At 38.3% G+C, this 15,871-nt stretch overlaps 1 protein-coding gene and 1 long non-coding RNA gene across 8 annotated transcripts in view; one reads left to right on the forward strand and one right to left on the reverse strand.

Annotated features, from left to right (window-relative positions):
* Positions 1 to 5,493, forward strand: part of satb1b (SATB homeobox 1b) — an 81,768-nt gene extending 76,275 nt beyond the window's left edge. For all 7 annotated transcript variants that reach the window (XM_088013746.1, XM_088013747.1, XM_088013743.1 and 4 more), the window contains one exon: positions 3,065 to 5,493. In XM_088013746.1, the coding sequence (XP_087869872.1) occupies positions 3,065 to 3,697 (633 nt within the window). In that variant the 3' untranslated portion in view covers positions 3,698 to 5,493. The remainder of the gene's footprint in view (positions 1 to 3,064) is intronic.
* A 4,574-nt stretch (positions 5,494 to 10,067) lies between these two features.
* LOC148154965 (uncharacterized) lies at positions 10,068 to 10,938 on the reverse strand. Its single transcript, XR_015765603.1, has 2 exons — positions 10,629 to 10,938; positions 10,068 to 10,557 (listed from the first exon to the last, which is right to left on the reverse strand). It is a non-coding gene; the product is annotated as an uncharacterized LOC148154965 (long non-coding RNA).
* Between the last annotated feature and the right edge of the window lie 4,933 nt (positions 10,939 to 15,871).

Here is a 15,871-nt window from a genome sequence, read left to right on the forward strand (position 1 = left end):
AGCTAATTTTCAGTCTCAGTCAACTAAAGGCAACATAGTGACTCGATTGTGCTATAAAAGGGGTTTATGTACATATTACCACCCCTTTAAATGTTTAAGCTCAGGACAGTTGAAAGAGTCTGAACTAACGTAGAAAGTTTGCCATCAAAAAGCCTCTTCTCCCTTAAAAAAATCTATGCACTAATTTTAATCGAAATAAGCATCAAAACCTGTTAACCAGTGTAATTTATACAGATCAGACCAAAGCAGAGATGTTTCGTTATAGTAAAACCACCAGAACTGTCAAGCACGGTAGTGGAGGGTTAATGATTTGGGCTTATGTTGCACCAACAAAAGTATTCAGCAGTCATTGAGTTGATCATGAACTACCAGATATAACAAAATATTCTAGTTTAAATGCATCCGTATTCCCCTGCAAACCAACAAAAGTCTTTATCTACAAGCAGTCACAGGAATTTAAACTTTATTTATGTAGTACATTTCAGCAACAGGGCAGTTCAAAGTGCTTTACATCATAAAAACACAAAAATCAACTATTGAAACATTAAAGTTTTTCAAGTGTCGTCATTTACAAATCAAAATGTTGGTTAGTGTTTCATTCATTATGGTTCAAAAGCTAAACAGGTTCATTATTAGTCTATATGTTTTACAGTTTTCCGGATTTGTGGATCATGCAGTAGCTACGTTTCCATTAAAAATGTGAGCAAAACTTTGTCTATATTCCGATAATGTCAAAACAAAACACACAATTTTGAAACAAAGTTTGTTCACGCAATAAGATCATCATCATCATTTAAAACCTTGTAGAGACCACATGTTTTTTATCAATCTGTACTTTTTTTTAACACAACTATAGCTGAAATTAAACCAAACATTTAGAAATATATGTTTCACACTTTTCTTCCCTGTGCTTATTTTCTTACAATTTAAACCAGACGGTTAGTTTCATAGAAGTTACGTCTTTTATTGGACAATTTAGTTGCTAAATGAGTCATCTGATAGGAGAGAATAATCAGTTATTAAACTGCCTTTGGATCTGAATCATTTCTGCAGCCTGAATAAATTTGTAAACGCTACTTGTGAGACGCAGAGCTAGACTCTCTTGACAACAATCTGCTTATGAGATCCTGAAAGTCTGAGTCAAAAACAAGTGAAAAACACAATTTTTCTCATTTAATGTATTTTCAGCTAATATTCCAGGAAAATAAATAAACAACGTTTAACAGTCATAATGAACACTTGTAAATTAGAACCACGGCAACACTTCAAAGTTCCTACTTTTCACAGAAAGCTGTTTTCAAAGATATCATTAGGCTGAACTTAGTTAACAGAGCTGCTTTATACGAGACATCTGGCGTATGAATAACAAATAACACAAAGGCTCAGTTAACGGTAGAAACATCTTAATGAAGCACAATAATACTCCTATTAAAAGTCCGCGCCACAGCTGACTGCTTGATTTGTTTTTTTGGTTCCTTAGATACACGGCCAGTTGTTTCACAAAGGCTCTCATTTACGGGATATAAATAAGGTAATAGGATTTCTTTTAGCAGCAGATATGGAATGAGGGAGTTTTTATGCAGACTTTGCAGCAAACAGAAATGCTTGTAGATGGATAAAATTAGATTATTTCTGACTTAATGGTGCAGCTCCTTACTGTCCATAAAAAAAACAGGGTTTAAATATTTTCCGCCGGTCTTTCACTAACGCGACACGTCGGCCAAATTAACTCCCATTTGCTCAACAAGAGTTACCGGAGCTCGGTATATTGGTACAGTAAAATCACATCTCTGGGTGCATTTATGCAGCTGGCGAGCCGAGTCCCTGCAAAGTGCTGTTTTGCAAACTTGATTATGAAACACCTATCGACAGCGTCTGAGTCAGAAATGAAAACACAACAGCAGCCATTTCACCGGGTCAACAGGGACCACGAGTTGCCCACTCGCTCCCTCTCCAGCCACACAATGAGACATTTTACGAGTAATGTGTCATGTGTTTGTACCGGCGGGACTCCAAAACGAAGCCGGAGCGAAAGCCATCGACAGCGGCGAGTCAGCCGCGCCGTCGCTACGTGAACTGAGCGCAGGAATGATTATTGCTGGCTGCCACTGGAGCCTGATGAGCTGCTGAGGACAGAATTGAAACACTGGTTTCCTCTCTGTTCTGCTGCTTGAGTTATTTAAGTACCTGAGGGTGATGCTGCTGCTTTTCAGCTCCCAGTAAAGCCAACAGCCAACCAGCACACACATAAGGCCTGTCAGGGTAACAGATTCAGCTGAAGTTAATGCGATAAACGATAATATTGTTGTTGTTGTAATATGATGGAAATAATAGCATAATAATGCAAGAACAAATTCTCAAAGATCAATGATCTTTAAATCGTGACGAACATTAAACTCTGGAACTGGAAGACATTTTAAATGTCTAAAATAAATAAAACAACAAATAAGATGAATAATGGCGTCTCTGTAAATGAAACTGTCATTCAATTAAAGGGCCAGTTGAGACCAAAACTCCAGACTAAACACTGTCATCCAGTTTCTGTTAGAAAAAGAGAGAAAAAGATAAATCATGTAAATGGAAATTACTGTGTTTATTTTAATTGATCATGTAATTAATTAATTTATTGCAACAGGCCTAGTGGAGTAAAAAGTATTTAGTAGAAAGTCTACTCAAGTACAGAGTAACTGATCAAATTATCAACCATTTAATACTTAAAATTGACTTAATCGGTTGGACCAAAATGTAAAGTTAAGTGGAAATGTTGGTATTTTAGGGACGAAAATGACAATAATCCATGTAAGTAACAAAAAATAACAAATCAGGCAAAAGAAAAGTTTCTTTCCATAAAAAACTTATGAAACATTAACAAAAACTGCAGGAATGTGTAATCTTTAGTTAAAACATGTTTGGTTTTCGTTCCAGAAATTTTACTCAAGTTAGAGTAGAAATATTTCATAATAAATTTACCCAAGAAAAAGTAAGGAGTAAAACTACTCCTAAAAGCATATCTTTTCAGAAAAGTTGCTCAGTTCCTGCCCTCCTCTGGTTTTTCTCTCTGCAGGCTCAGCCGCCTCAGTCTCAGCAGCAGCACCAGCCCTCGCTGTCCCTCCACCCCTCCCAGCCTCTTCTCTCCCAGCAGCCCTTGCAGCAGCAGCAGCAGAGCAACGCCGGCCCCCGACTGCCGCCTCGCCAGCCGTCCACCGCCTCCCCGGCCGAGACGGAGGACGAGGGCGGCCGCGGCATCAAGTCCCGCAGCGGCGGGGGGAAGATCTCCCTGGAGGCTCTGGGCATCCTGCAGAGCTTCATCCAGGACGTGGGCCTGTACCCCGACGAAGAGGCCATCCACACGCTCTCCGCCCAGCTGGACCTGCCCAAGCTCACCATCATCAAGTTCTTCCAGAACCAACGCTTTTACGTCAATCACCCCGCCAAGGCGCCGAAGGACCACAACGCCGCCGCCAACAACAACAACAACAACTGCGGCAGCACGGCGGCGAACACCAGCAGCAGCAGCAGCAGCCGCAGCAGCCCCGCCTTCGAGGAGGAGCTGACGGACTTCAGGGAGAGCGGGGAGCTGCTGAAGGAGCTGGACGAGAGCACGCAGACCACCGCCACCATCTTCTCCATCAAGATGGAGGAGCACCTGGGCCGCGGCGCCGAGGTGCAGGCCGAGTCCGAGCACGAGGTCAAGTAGGACCGACGACCGTGCCGACGGCGGCGCGCTGAGCGTGAGGCGGAGCCGTGACCTCAGTCTGTACGGCGTCCGGACCGGCGAGGCGTGTTTATGTGGAAATATGTGATCACACACACTGGAAAGCCCATTTCAGACTCCGAAAAAAAAACCAGAACTACTTTTTGGATTTTGTAAAACTTGTAAGAATCACTGTAAAGACTGAAGCATCATTTTAATAACCTGCACAAAAAGAAAAAAAAGTTATTGTAATTATGTTGCCGTGGATATTTGCTGGCTGCACTCGATGTACGTCGTTTTACACTGACTTCTCTTTTTGAGCTACTGATTATATTCCGAAAGGAAACAAAAAAAAGAAAGAAACAAAAAAAAGTTTCCCAGGAGTTCGATAGGTGTTTATGTATGTAGTTTTTTTTAAGCAAATGAAATCAAGGACCAAGTGGTTGTCAAGGCCTTAATCATGAGGTATCAAGTCTGGAGCCTGCTGGCGGATAAGTTATTCTTTTACAAAAGAGCGTAATGTGATTCTGGATCACTGCAATCACCCAGAGCCCAGGTGCATCTCTGAGAAGAGCTCAATCTGTACTTATTATCTGTTAGGGAAGAATTATAAATATAAATATATATAGACATTATATTGTACCTGTAAAAATAAAAAAAAGTACAGTCTTAAAGAAACTATGCCAACAAATGCCTTGTACTATACGGCACTGCCGATGTTAGATTATTTTGCAAAACCTTCGTCACTGTAATTTGTGAAATGCCACACGGTTAGAAATGTGAATGGATGAAAATGTTCTGTTGTCTGACGTTATTTATTTGCGGTTCATGCAGTGTTTCTGATGTAATTATTACAGTTTTCATTTTGAAACTTTGTCACTTTCGCCCCCTCTTTTCTTCTTTTTGTTTTAATAATCTCCACCAGTCTTTGTATTCCTATTTATAAGTGTAACTTCAACGGGCAGTGAAAACAAAGTGTCTTAAACGTCTTAAACGGAGAAGCGTGCTTTAAAGGTTGCCTATAAAGTGCTGTCCGTCAAGCTAATCATGCTACAAGCTTCACTATTATTGTTGTATGCAATTTTTACTATCATGCAAATAAGCTTAGGTGGAACGACTAACCTGCAAGCGAGCTTAGAGAGAGAGTTAAAAAGAAAAAAACATATGCAATCTGTGTGAGGTCTGATGTCTGCGACGCGTCTTCCTATGGTCAACGATCCGATTGGGAAAGCTCCGGCTGTGTAAAGATCCTGTACAAAAAGTGTTTCCTTTTTTTAAAAAGCCTTCATTTCAACGAGAACACCGGTTATTTTGTTACAAACCGACTGTTTTTGTAAGTGTTTCTCAGTTTGTCTCTGCAGAGATGTTCTAACTAGAAGTGGTTATTGATTGTTAATTACACGATTAAAAGTGTTTGTATTGTTACACAGATTTCTTGGCATTAACTTGACCAGACTCTTTCGCCCCCGGAGGGAGGGGTTTTTATTTTGTCGTCTTCTCCGGAATCAAAACACGAGACAATGTGAATTGTTTTTAAACGCCCCGCTCAGCTGGGAACACCTGCTGTTTGTAATAACTGTAAATATCACATGGTATGGATCATTGATTGTTTATTATTGTAAATATATTTGAAGTTTGTGTAAGAGCTCACCGTACAAGAACTGAATTTTCTGTTGTGCCTCTTCCTCTCAGAGCGACTGTACCTGGGCTCCTCCGAACTGCTGAGTGTATCTGAAGCACCTGTGAAATCTGAAATAAATAAAAACGTGAGGTGTGAACACCTGGGAGTTAACATCTAACGCGGCGCAGGTGTCCTGACCTCACTGAGAGGGAATCCCCCCTCACCTGTTCACACCCAGGGAAACGTGTCCTCCAGCAGCCGACTTTCTGTCTTATCCTGCAAAACGTAACACGGTTTGTGTTCCGGGGAAAAGGAAGAAACACAAACAAAAAAAAATGCCTGAGCTGTCAGAGGTGATGATCTGAGGGGACACAAAGCACGTTAAGAGGTGAAAACGAGATCGAAATAAGAAAGCAGCGTTGATTTTTCCTGATTTTTCACTCGCTCTGACAGAGGTGCCAACAACTATCAGCAACACCAGCATTAAGTCATTATCACCGTTTTCATGACGACAGACTGTCTCCTTTAGAAAATAGCTTTTCTTTTACAGCAAGAGTCATTTTACAGAACAGGTCCAGTACATGTAAAGTTATATTTAATACAGTTGCCAAACCAACATGTCTAATTACTTTCACGTACTTGTTCTTCCTGTGCAAGCACATGGACACAGTGGAGAAGAACATCTCTAAATACTGGGTCAGTACTGCACATTAAAAACACACCACTGCAAAAAACAAGGAGAAGTTAAAAAAAAATTAACAATTTCTGTCTAAAAACCAAAAACTGAAAAATCTGTCCTGGTATATTTTCCTCCACTTTAGTAAAACCTTTAGTTGAAACGTTGGTCTCTGTTTTTGCTGCAAAATCTGGATTTTCTGAGGGTTATTTTATGATAAAAGAAAATACAACTAAAGCATGAAGAGCAAATTGTGTGTAAAATATTTAAAAGTCCAAATGGTCTATGTCTTACAAAAATAAATTTAAAAGTTGCTAAAATTATCTAAATATATTTAAAAAATATTACAATCATATAATAATCACTGTTTAAAATTTGAATAGAAATATTAAATACAATGTCAAAATAGCCAGTATTTATACTAAGAGTAAATAGAACATATTTAAAACTAAAAAGGTCATTAAATTCAAAATTACATTGTCAGTAAATAATTGTAAAATTATACGTTATGGAAGGAATTGTAAATACCTAAGAAACTAAATTGCTTAAACTGAGGTTGCTTTTCTTTTTAATATTTAATAACATGATCAAGCTTTTATAATGTGATATTAAGGTACAGGCACAATATTAACACAGAAAGAATATTTCTTCTTCGTAGACCATAGATTAGGGTCAAAAATAAATATGTGCCGTCAACCTCAGTGTAACTTTCTTCGAGTAGATGCTAAATCTGATTCTTCAGTAAATACTCTCTCCCAAGCAGCAGCTGAAAGCTTTGGCTTGTGTTCGACTCTCCGACAGGTAAGGCTGTTTTCTGGCTCTCCACTTCAAAGACTTCACCGCACGTTAAAATAGAAATCACATTCGTGGCAATAAAGGTGACTGATGAGTCATCAATGCTGTTACCTCAGGCACGTCATGGGAGGCTTACATGCTTTTAAATTATTAAACTAAAGAGACATCATGCTGGGGAACAGGCCACCTTTTCTGAGTTGGTAAAAAAAAAGAAGCAAACAGAGGCATCTTCTTGTGATATTTGTAGAAATCCTCAGCAAACAGTTTCCACATTAAGCTTCCAGCTGACGCACATGTGTGGTGAGAGCTGGGTGGAGCTCGAAGCAAAGCTTAATTTTAACTGGTTAGATAATAACGGTACAGTTTGAACGGTGGTGAGAGGAGACATATTTATAGGTGATGCACAACATGAAATAATGTTTGCAGTGTGAGGAAAATTATTTGGGAGATTAGCTTTATATACTTGTTCATTTTCAGGTTTAAAGATGTAACTTGAGTTAATTTATGAGTAAAAATGGTTTTCCATCTTTGTCTTGCACAAAACTCTTTGTAAATAACCTAAATCTAACTTAATCTTTAAATAAAGTAACATATCTTATGTTGAAAATTGTGTAAAAATATAACCCTTAATTTGAGTCCATTTGTTCAGAGGGAAAAACATAAAGTATTTAAAAAATGCCTGAGCAATTCCTTTAAAAAATATATTCTTATCTGACTTTTTCAGTTGGTGAGTGTCTTCAAACTTTTTATTAGAATGCATGACCTCCTGATTCCTACATGTTGTGGCATAATGTTTCTCAACTGTTCTTCAAAATAAGAAAGACAAGAGAACATTTCGTTAAACTAAAGCAGAAGAGTGTTGATCATCATAACCTTCACCATATGCACATTCAGAAAAATAGTAAAAAGCTAAAAGCTGCAAATGAGTCAAACTCCAAAGTTTGGCCATTAAGGAAATTTAAAAACAATGAAACCTACATGCTGTCAAAAACACATTAAGAGTTTGCTCAAATTTTTTCTGTCAGGTAGATTCGTCTCATATTTCCTAACTTAATTTTCTTTAACCTCTGCAAAATAATTTGCAAATTGGCAGATTTTCTGCAGATTTTTCACAGAAAAATCCACCAATTTTTGAACCGCAAATAATCGGTTCAAATGTTTATAGGCTCTTGGCACAAGACAGCACTGCCTTAGAATGTGGTACAATCTCTAGAAAAACAGTTCTATGTTGCCAAAGTACTACTGAAGTAATACATCCGTAAACATTAAGTCCAAACACCAGTACTGAATCAAACCAACTCATAAATCTAGTTTAAATAGTTGTGGTGCTGAAGGTAAAACATTGCTTTATGTGTGTTTTTCAACATTAACTATTACAAAAGTACACACTTCGAATAATTAAAAGAAAACTTTAAATTAAATGGACAAAACTGATTAAAATAAAACATCCAGAAATTGTGAGTTTGTTCAATAATTAGAATTTCGCATTGCAAGGATGCACATCTGCAGCGTGGATGTACTTAAATGCTGCAAAGCGCGCACGCTCCACTGAACACAATCCCCCAGAGTCCTCATGGAGACGTCAATCAAATGCAAGCATTAACACTTCACAGACGAACTGAAGGGAAACAGGAGTTTTGGCTTCATCATAACAAAGACTTCTGGAAGTGTCACGATGTTAAGCAAAGCAGGGGGATGGCTCGCTACAATGCTCATCAACAGCATAAGGTAAAGAGAAAAAACAATAAAGGAATTCAGGGAAACACGAGGTAAGGCTACGTTCACACATCAGGCATTTATGCGACCCAAGTCGGCTTTTCCATGGCATTCTGAACTTCCCAATTCCAACCATTTCCATTATGTGGTACTAATTCAAATTGTTTTCAAACTTTCTTTAGATTAATTGGTCTAATTTATCCGACTTTTATGTCATTGATGTGTGTGTGTGACGTGACATGCGTCATGATTCTGCGCCAGAAGAAGCTAGACAAACAATGGTTGAAAATTATGATTATGAACTTGTGAATGAAGTCTTGTGACGATACTGCTACCGTTGCTGAAAATTCTTAAGATCGATCCATAAACTTTTTTTTTTTTTAATCGATCCATAAACTGCTCTATCCGTTATTACTTCCGTAAACAGGCGCTGCCGAGTGACGTCGACGTAGTTCTTCTGCGCATGCGGGTGGCTTTGGAAACGTTAACTGTTCATACGGAACTCTGATCGCGGTCACATTTCTTTAATACGGATGGATATATTATTGTTTTTAAACGGTTATGTCTGATTTGATCAGACTTTTGTCATTGATGTACATCATAAGGCAAGGTAAACAATGGTTGTAAATTATGTTTATGAACTTATGAAAGAAGTCCGTGTCTTGTCTGGCTCTGACTAGACTTAGACTTAGACTGACTTTATTATCATTTTGCATGCACAAGGTGTATACAGAACGAAATTTCGTTGCATACAGCTCAGGACAGTGTTTTGAGCTTTCAATGTTATGAGGTTACTCCAGAATAAAATAAAATACAGTATAAAATATGAATATAAATATAAAATATAAAGTGCAGGAATGACAGTAAAAATAGAAGTTATTTAGTTTTGTACATGTGCAAGGTATAAAGTGGAGACCAGATTTTAAGTGCAGTGCGGTTAAGAGTTCAGCAGTCTGATGGCAAGTGGGAAAAAGCTGTTTCGGAACCTGGTGGACCTGCACCGGATGCTGCGGAACCTCTTTCCAGAGGGCAGCAGGGAGAACAGTCATAGCCTCTTTAGTGTTAGCACTGGGGGGCACATATACGGCAGTGATGCTAACAACAGTAAACTCCCTGGGCAGGTAGAATGGTCTGCAGTTAACAGTCAGAATCCAAACAGCAATAGAAATTGCAGTCAAGGGCCGTTGCTATTGGCAAAACTTTCTTTATTTCTTTGTCTTTTTTAAGCTTCCTTCGTCTTGTTATGATCTTGTGACATGCTGTTGGCTCCCGTTGATGAATAAACTTTAAAATCGACCCATAAACGGCTTAATCCATTTGTTGCGAAGAACATAAGGTAGCCGTTGATGTTGTACCTGTTCTTTTTTATTGTCGAGTGCTTTACGCGGACATGCCGGTTAAACTGTAAATAACGTAAAAAAAAAAAGACAAACAAAACGTCAATACTTAATATTGCGTTATTCAAAAGGACATAAACTTAAACATATGTGACCTTGGGTACAGCTTTAAATCTTCTTTTTACCAGATCACTCAGGTAAGTTTGTAAAAATGGACAGAGGCACTGCTGCAGATTACAAACAGTTTATTGAATTCACAAATGTTTCATGTGCAATAATAGTCAACTTATTTTATTATACCAAATGACCACACTAAAAGTGGAAGTCTATGCTGGCCCTGGGATCCTTAAAGCTGAATAATTAAAAACTAGATAAAAATTTGACTGTTTGGGGGAGGAATAATAAGAAAACAAAAGTATAACCAAATACACCCAAGTGTTCCAACAAAAGCACACTCACACAAAAATCCCTAGTGAATACAAAGGAAAAGAAACAAAGAAACTCCCCTTCCACTAGTCTCCTCAATCTAAATAAAACAGCCTAGGACCCAGGGACAGCATAGGTCCCAGTTTAAAACAAGTCAGCGGGCTAAAATAGAAAGTCCCTTTCCCTAAACAAACCCCCCAAAAAAAAGAAAAGTTATTTTTAATCAACAACCTCTAAAAATAAGTAAATTGAAATCAAAACAAATCAAAAACTGAAACAGTAGCAGGCCAACCTACACACAAAAGAAATCAAGTTAGACAAGAACATTAACCAGCCAGATAAATCATAAGAAACGGCCCTTACCTTCTCTACAGTGAAACCAGTAAATGTTGCTCTTGACATCACTCTCTAAAGTGCGTTTCCTACAACAATCAGTGGCAGAATCAGACAAATTCTAAACTCACTCCATGATTGATGTTAAACATACCTGTGCACAAGTTCTCAGCCTGCATCTGATCATCTCAGCGATCTACCTGCTTTTAAATGCAAATGCTGATCACCTGTCTCCCTAACAAGCCAGCTGCGCTCTGTCACAGCATCTTCCATATATGGGCAAGAGGAAGAGGGCGCAGCAGCACACATTCAGGGGAAACAATATGCCCCGGCTACACATAGCTTTACAGGATTAATATATAACTCACCACATTGGGCAACACTCATGAACATTGGTAAGATTGGTAAGATGTGAATAAATGGCAGGTTCGGCTTGTTAGTGTGGTTGCTAGGCAACCTAAGTACACTAATGGTCCGCAGTTCGTTTTCTTCTTCTACACATACCAATATAAAGCAACTATAGAGCCCCCTAGTGGAACGGGAGGAGTGAATCCAACACCATTATTACTTCCGTAAACAATGCGCTACTGTGTGACGTCAACGTTCTACTTCGCCGCATGTGATTGGCTTTGAGGACGTGAACCATTCACACATAAGTCTTATCGCGGTCACATTTATTTAGTAGTAAAAAAAAAAATTTGGTAAAATAATCGAAAATTTCACAAAAAAAAAAAAATGGAATTGAGCATCAAGACCTGCTGTGTGGCCATTTCCTTATGCAGCAGGAAGAAAGTAAACACGTTAGTCAATCAGCCCTCTCTACAGAATCTCAACTTGCCCTGGATAGATATGTGAAAGCTCTCTGCATGGCACCTCATCCTAATTGCCATAATTGACAGCACCTGTAAAGGTTTCATTTAAGCCTGCTTGGCCCAGCTTGCAGAGGTTTGACCCTCACAGTTCTTGCAGTTCTAGCAAGAAAATCTGACTCCAAAGTTGAGTTGTATTACTGCAGCAAGCCATTTTTTTTTTAGAAACAAAAAAAATCTTTATTTTAATACTCTGTTGTGGCTCTAGAAAGAAGAAAGTTTGCTTGGAGATAAGATCATTTTAACAGCATTTACAGTTATGGTGAAAAGAAACCATACAGACTTTTAATTTTGGGGTTTCACAGAAAAGTAATGACTTTTTACAAGTTCTATACTTAGCTCAGTGTAAACTGAACAGCAAAAAATGAACAGATTCCACACCATCATTATTTTTAAAATAAACATGCAGTTAAAATGTAAAAGCCGAGTGTGAAAACTTAAATACGACCCATGATTTAACAGCTTGTTGAACTGTTAGTAGCAATAACTTGCAGTAGTCTTCTTTTTTTCGTCTAACTTTATCAGTCACTCAAAAATATTGTGGAGAGATTCTGGTAAACTTTTCCAGTGTTGCTTCAGTTCTTTTGTGGTTTGCAAACATTCATTCCTGCACATAATTTAAATCAGGTGGAGGTGTGGACTTTGATTGGGCCATTGAAACATTTTGATCCTTTGTCAGTGTGTTTGTTTTGTAGTTTGGAATCGTTGTCAGTTTCCACTGACAGCTGTTTTTGAGTCTTAGAATACTGATGAACATAGGAATTTGGGCTTGTACGGCTTCCCAAACAAGCCCAGGTATTAACTCTTTACCACTTTTGCGTGAAATTGGTACAGTGCTTACTTCTGCAAACCTATCTTTGTTTTTATAGAGAAGAGCCTTTCACCAATCAATCTTTAATTTATTTGGTGGTCCTATCGTAAAACTCAAGCTTAGATAAAGGAAAACCTGTCAATCAGCCCTTTTACATTTTTTCCACATGTGACTGATCTTTCACAATATTCTGCTAATGTTGAAAAAACACAATTTTGCAATTGCGATGTTTTCATTAAATAAAAAATGCAATTAAAATCACTTGAATACATTTGTTGACGCAGTAAGTCATTAAAAAACACGCCACGCCATCATCCTCCCCCACTTCCTGTTGTCATCTTTCTCTTTTCCTCCAGTAGTAACTCTGGTTGTCGGTCACATGACTCGTGATGTAAAAAAAGTGTTGCCATTGCAGCTTTGTGAAATACACAAATTGTGATACGGCCAAAAAACGATCTCTTTGTAGTGCAGAAACTTTTTCTTTTTCAAAATTGCCGTATTGTAATTCCAATCTGTGCAATTATGAAGTCAATGAAAATGCAGCTGCTGTAGAATAATTAGAAATTGCTGCAGATGCCTTTTTTAACTGCAGTAGTTCTTATTATCCTCTTTCAAAATGAATTGGCTGTTTGGACGCATGAATAAATGAAAACTTACAACATTTTGCACCTGCATGAATGGTGTGTAAGATGTATGCATTTCATTGGAACTGAAAAGGAAAGTAAGAAGAAAAAATAAAGGATTATTTATCACTTTTGCACACTACTCCAAATGACAAAGCAATAAAACTTGACTGTTTCTTCTGTGTAATCCTTGGATTTTGGTAACCTTACAGAACATTTGACAGCATGTCAAACACACCGAATTAGTGTCCCTAAACAGGTTGTTTTCCTGGAATCATCTGGTTGTTATCTCTGTCAACATGGACACACCAACATGAACACATGCTGCATTAACAGGTCTGCAGCCCGTTTTACTGGGCAGCGTCTCTGCTGTCTTTCTGCCACGTTTATCTACAGATTAATAGGGACGTTATGCTCAGGTTGCCACGGCTGAACATTGGCAGGTCTGGCTCCTCGTGACGGCGAGTCCTCTGCGCCTACCGGTGAGCCCCTGGGACTGTGCAGTAAATCAGACAGGAAATGCAGCAGAAAGCCTAATAAAGTTATTTTAATGGCAATCTCGGAGGCAACGCCACAACATAAACTCGAATCTCGCCTATATCTGTGACTCTTTCCGTCACATTGAGCTGCTGAACATTAGGAGTCAACAGCACTTGGTTTCCTGAATGCAGCGAAGTGGAAGGTTGGAGCTTTGGGAATTAATAACTTTAATCACAGAGTTGCTTTCTGCTCTCCTCTCTCACTGTTTGCCTTCCAGGTCTTTGGAGGCTAGATTAAACACGAACCAATGCGGCAGGTTGAAACTGTCCTGCTGATCACATTAGTTCAGCGGCATGACACCTGTTTGGATCCGTGTTCTGATTTATGGAAAATTAAGCCCAACCACATTCCTTACCTGGTCTGTTTTTATTAAAAACCATCACTGTTATCTAGCTGCATTAAATCTATTACAACAACTAGACAAAAATATCACTTTGGTTTGCGTTTGCTCTACTATGCTTCTGGGAAGTGCTCTGCAGAAACACAAAACCTCTCTATTATCTAGTATATTTTTTTACACTTAAAATAAGACAACACTAAATTATATTTACTTTAAATAAAACTGTATTTTTAGGGTTATTTTTACTACGCTGTGCTTTTTACTTTCACTTGAGTAATTTTATTATGAAGTATCTAGAAGTTTTACTCAAGAAAGAGTATACTCTTTCTTGAGTAAAACTTCTGGATTTTCTACCCACTCAAAAATTCACCAAACACACACCTGCAGTTTTTGTTAAAGTTTCATCAGTTTTTTTTGTTTTTTTTGAAAGAAGCTGATTTGGAGAAAATAATTTGCCCAATTTTGTTATTTTTGTCTTTAAAATACCAAAATTTCCATTTAACTTTATATTTTGGTCCGTCTAATGAAGACTTTTTGAAATATTAAATGATTGATAATTTGATCAGTTATTCAGTACTTGCATAGTCTTTCTACCAAATACTTTTTTACTCCTACTTGAGTAACTTTTAGACAGCTACTTTTTACTTTTACTTGAGTAGAAATATGTTTAAGTAGTGCTACTCTTACTACCTGCCCACCTCTGCTTACGAGTAACTTGTCAGAAACACACAGGAGTTTGTTTGGCGTAAATAAAAAGTACTAGATCCACTGGCAGATTATTTCACTTTTAACAAGACATAGCTTTTCCCCCATGTTATAAGTGAAATAATAACCGTGACAGCACATTTGTAAACATGCTTCATCTTTTCGTTTCAGCCGTTGGCGTTGGTATTCCAAGCTTTTTATTTGCGTCTGAGGCCGACACCTCTGGCAGCCCTTTTCTTCAGCTCTGCGGCTTCAGACACAACAGCTTTTGTTTGAAGTTTAGAGGCAGACACAACAAGCAGAGCTGTGGCTCCACAGAGCTCAGACCTTCCACCTCTGTTTACAATCTGAGCATCTCAAGCAGAAATGTGTGGAAACGGACAGATGGATCTACTTAACACTTCAGCTTCCTCGAAGTTTGTGTCGAAGACTGCAGTCCGTTCAGTCAGATGAAGGTGTAAAGATGCAAAACCGGGTTTCCCTATCATTATTTTAGGTGAGAATTTGGAGATGTGATGAATTATTTTTTTTAAGTCTAGTTAATAAATTTTCCTCAAATTTCACGAACAATCGACTCATGTTTATTTACCAAGTCTGCAGCCTCTTGTTCATTTTGTCTGATTTTAGCTCAAGTGGCCTCTTGCAGGATGAAGTACTAATTGAACTCATTTTTTATTCCCCAAACCTGCCATACCTCTTTCATTTTAAAAACAATAACTCATCGATGAACAACACCACTCGCCAGGAGGCTCTTGTCACAGCGGTTCCACTTATGCATTGACCAAAACAGACTCGACAGCGAACGTTGCGTCACAGAATTTTAGGCCGTTTGCAGGTCCAAGTGGCTCGCCACCACTTATGAGTCTGAATTATGTTTAATGTATTCTTGTTGTTTTTTTCCCCCAAAACTAAAGAGCTAACATGTCAATAGATAAACAGCTGAAAAAAACTAGTTTAGTAATTGTTCCTTCATGTCAAAGTAAAGCCAATGTCGGCAATAACAACCAATATAAAGTTTACTGTCATGTTTTTGAACTATTTATAAATGATCTAGAAGGAGATAAAATAATTACTATTGTCGAGTTAGAGGTGATGAACCTTAAAGAAATAAGGCTTCGTTTCAGCAATGAGTCAAAGCTGGAATCAGCTTGACTTAATAACGGCGCTTATCTGTTTATCCAACTTCACAGAACCGTCCAAAATAAAACCCTAATTCCTTACTGGAGTCGTTCAATAAAAGGTGTCGGAGCATTACTGCTGCTTAGCTTAACTAGCTAATAGGCCTGAATGACGTGGGCAACACAATGAAAAACTATGCTGTGCTTCCCAGCACCATGTGGAAAACAAACGGCAATGGTCCCAGTATGAACTGGAGCCCACTCTGT

The sequence above is a fragment of the Poecilia mexicana genome, unplaced genomic scaffold, assembly GCF_051168715.1.
Source record: "Poecilia mexicana isolate PSO_F unplaced genomic scaffold, ASM5116871v1 scaffold_16, whole genome shotgun sequence".
Lineage (NCBI taxonomy): Eukaryota > Metazoa > Chordata > Actinopteri > Cyprinodontiformes > Poeciliidae > Poecilia > Poecilia mexicana.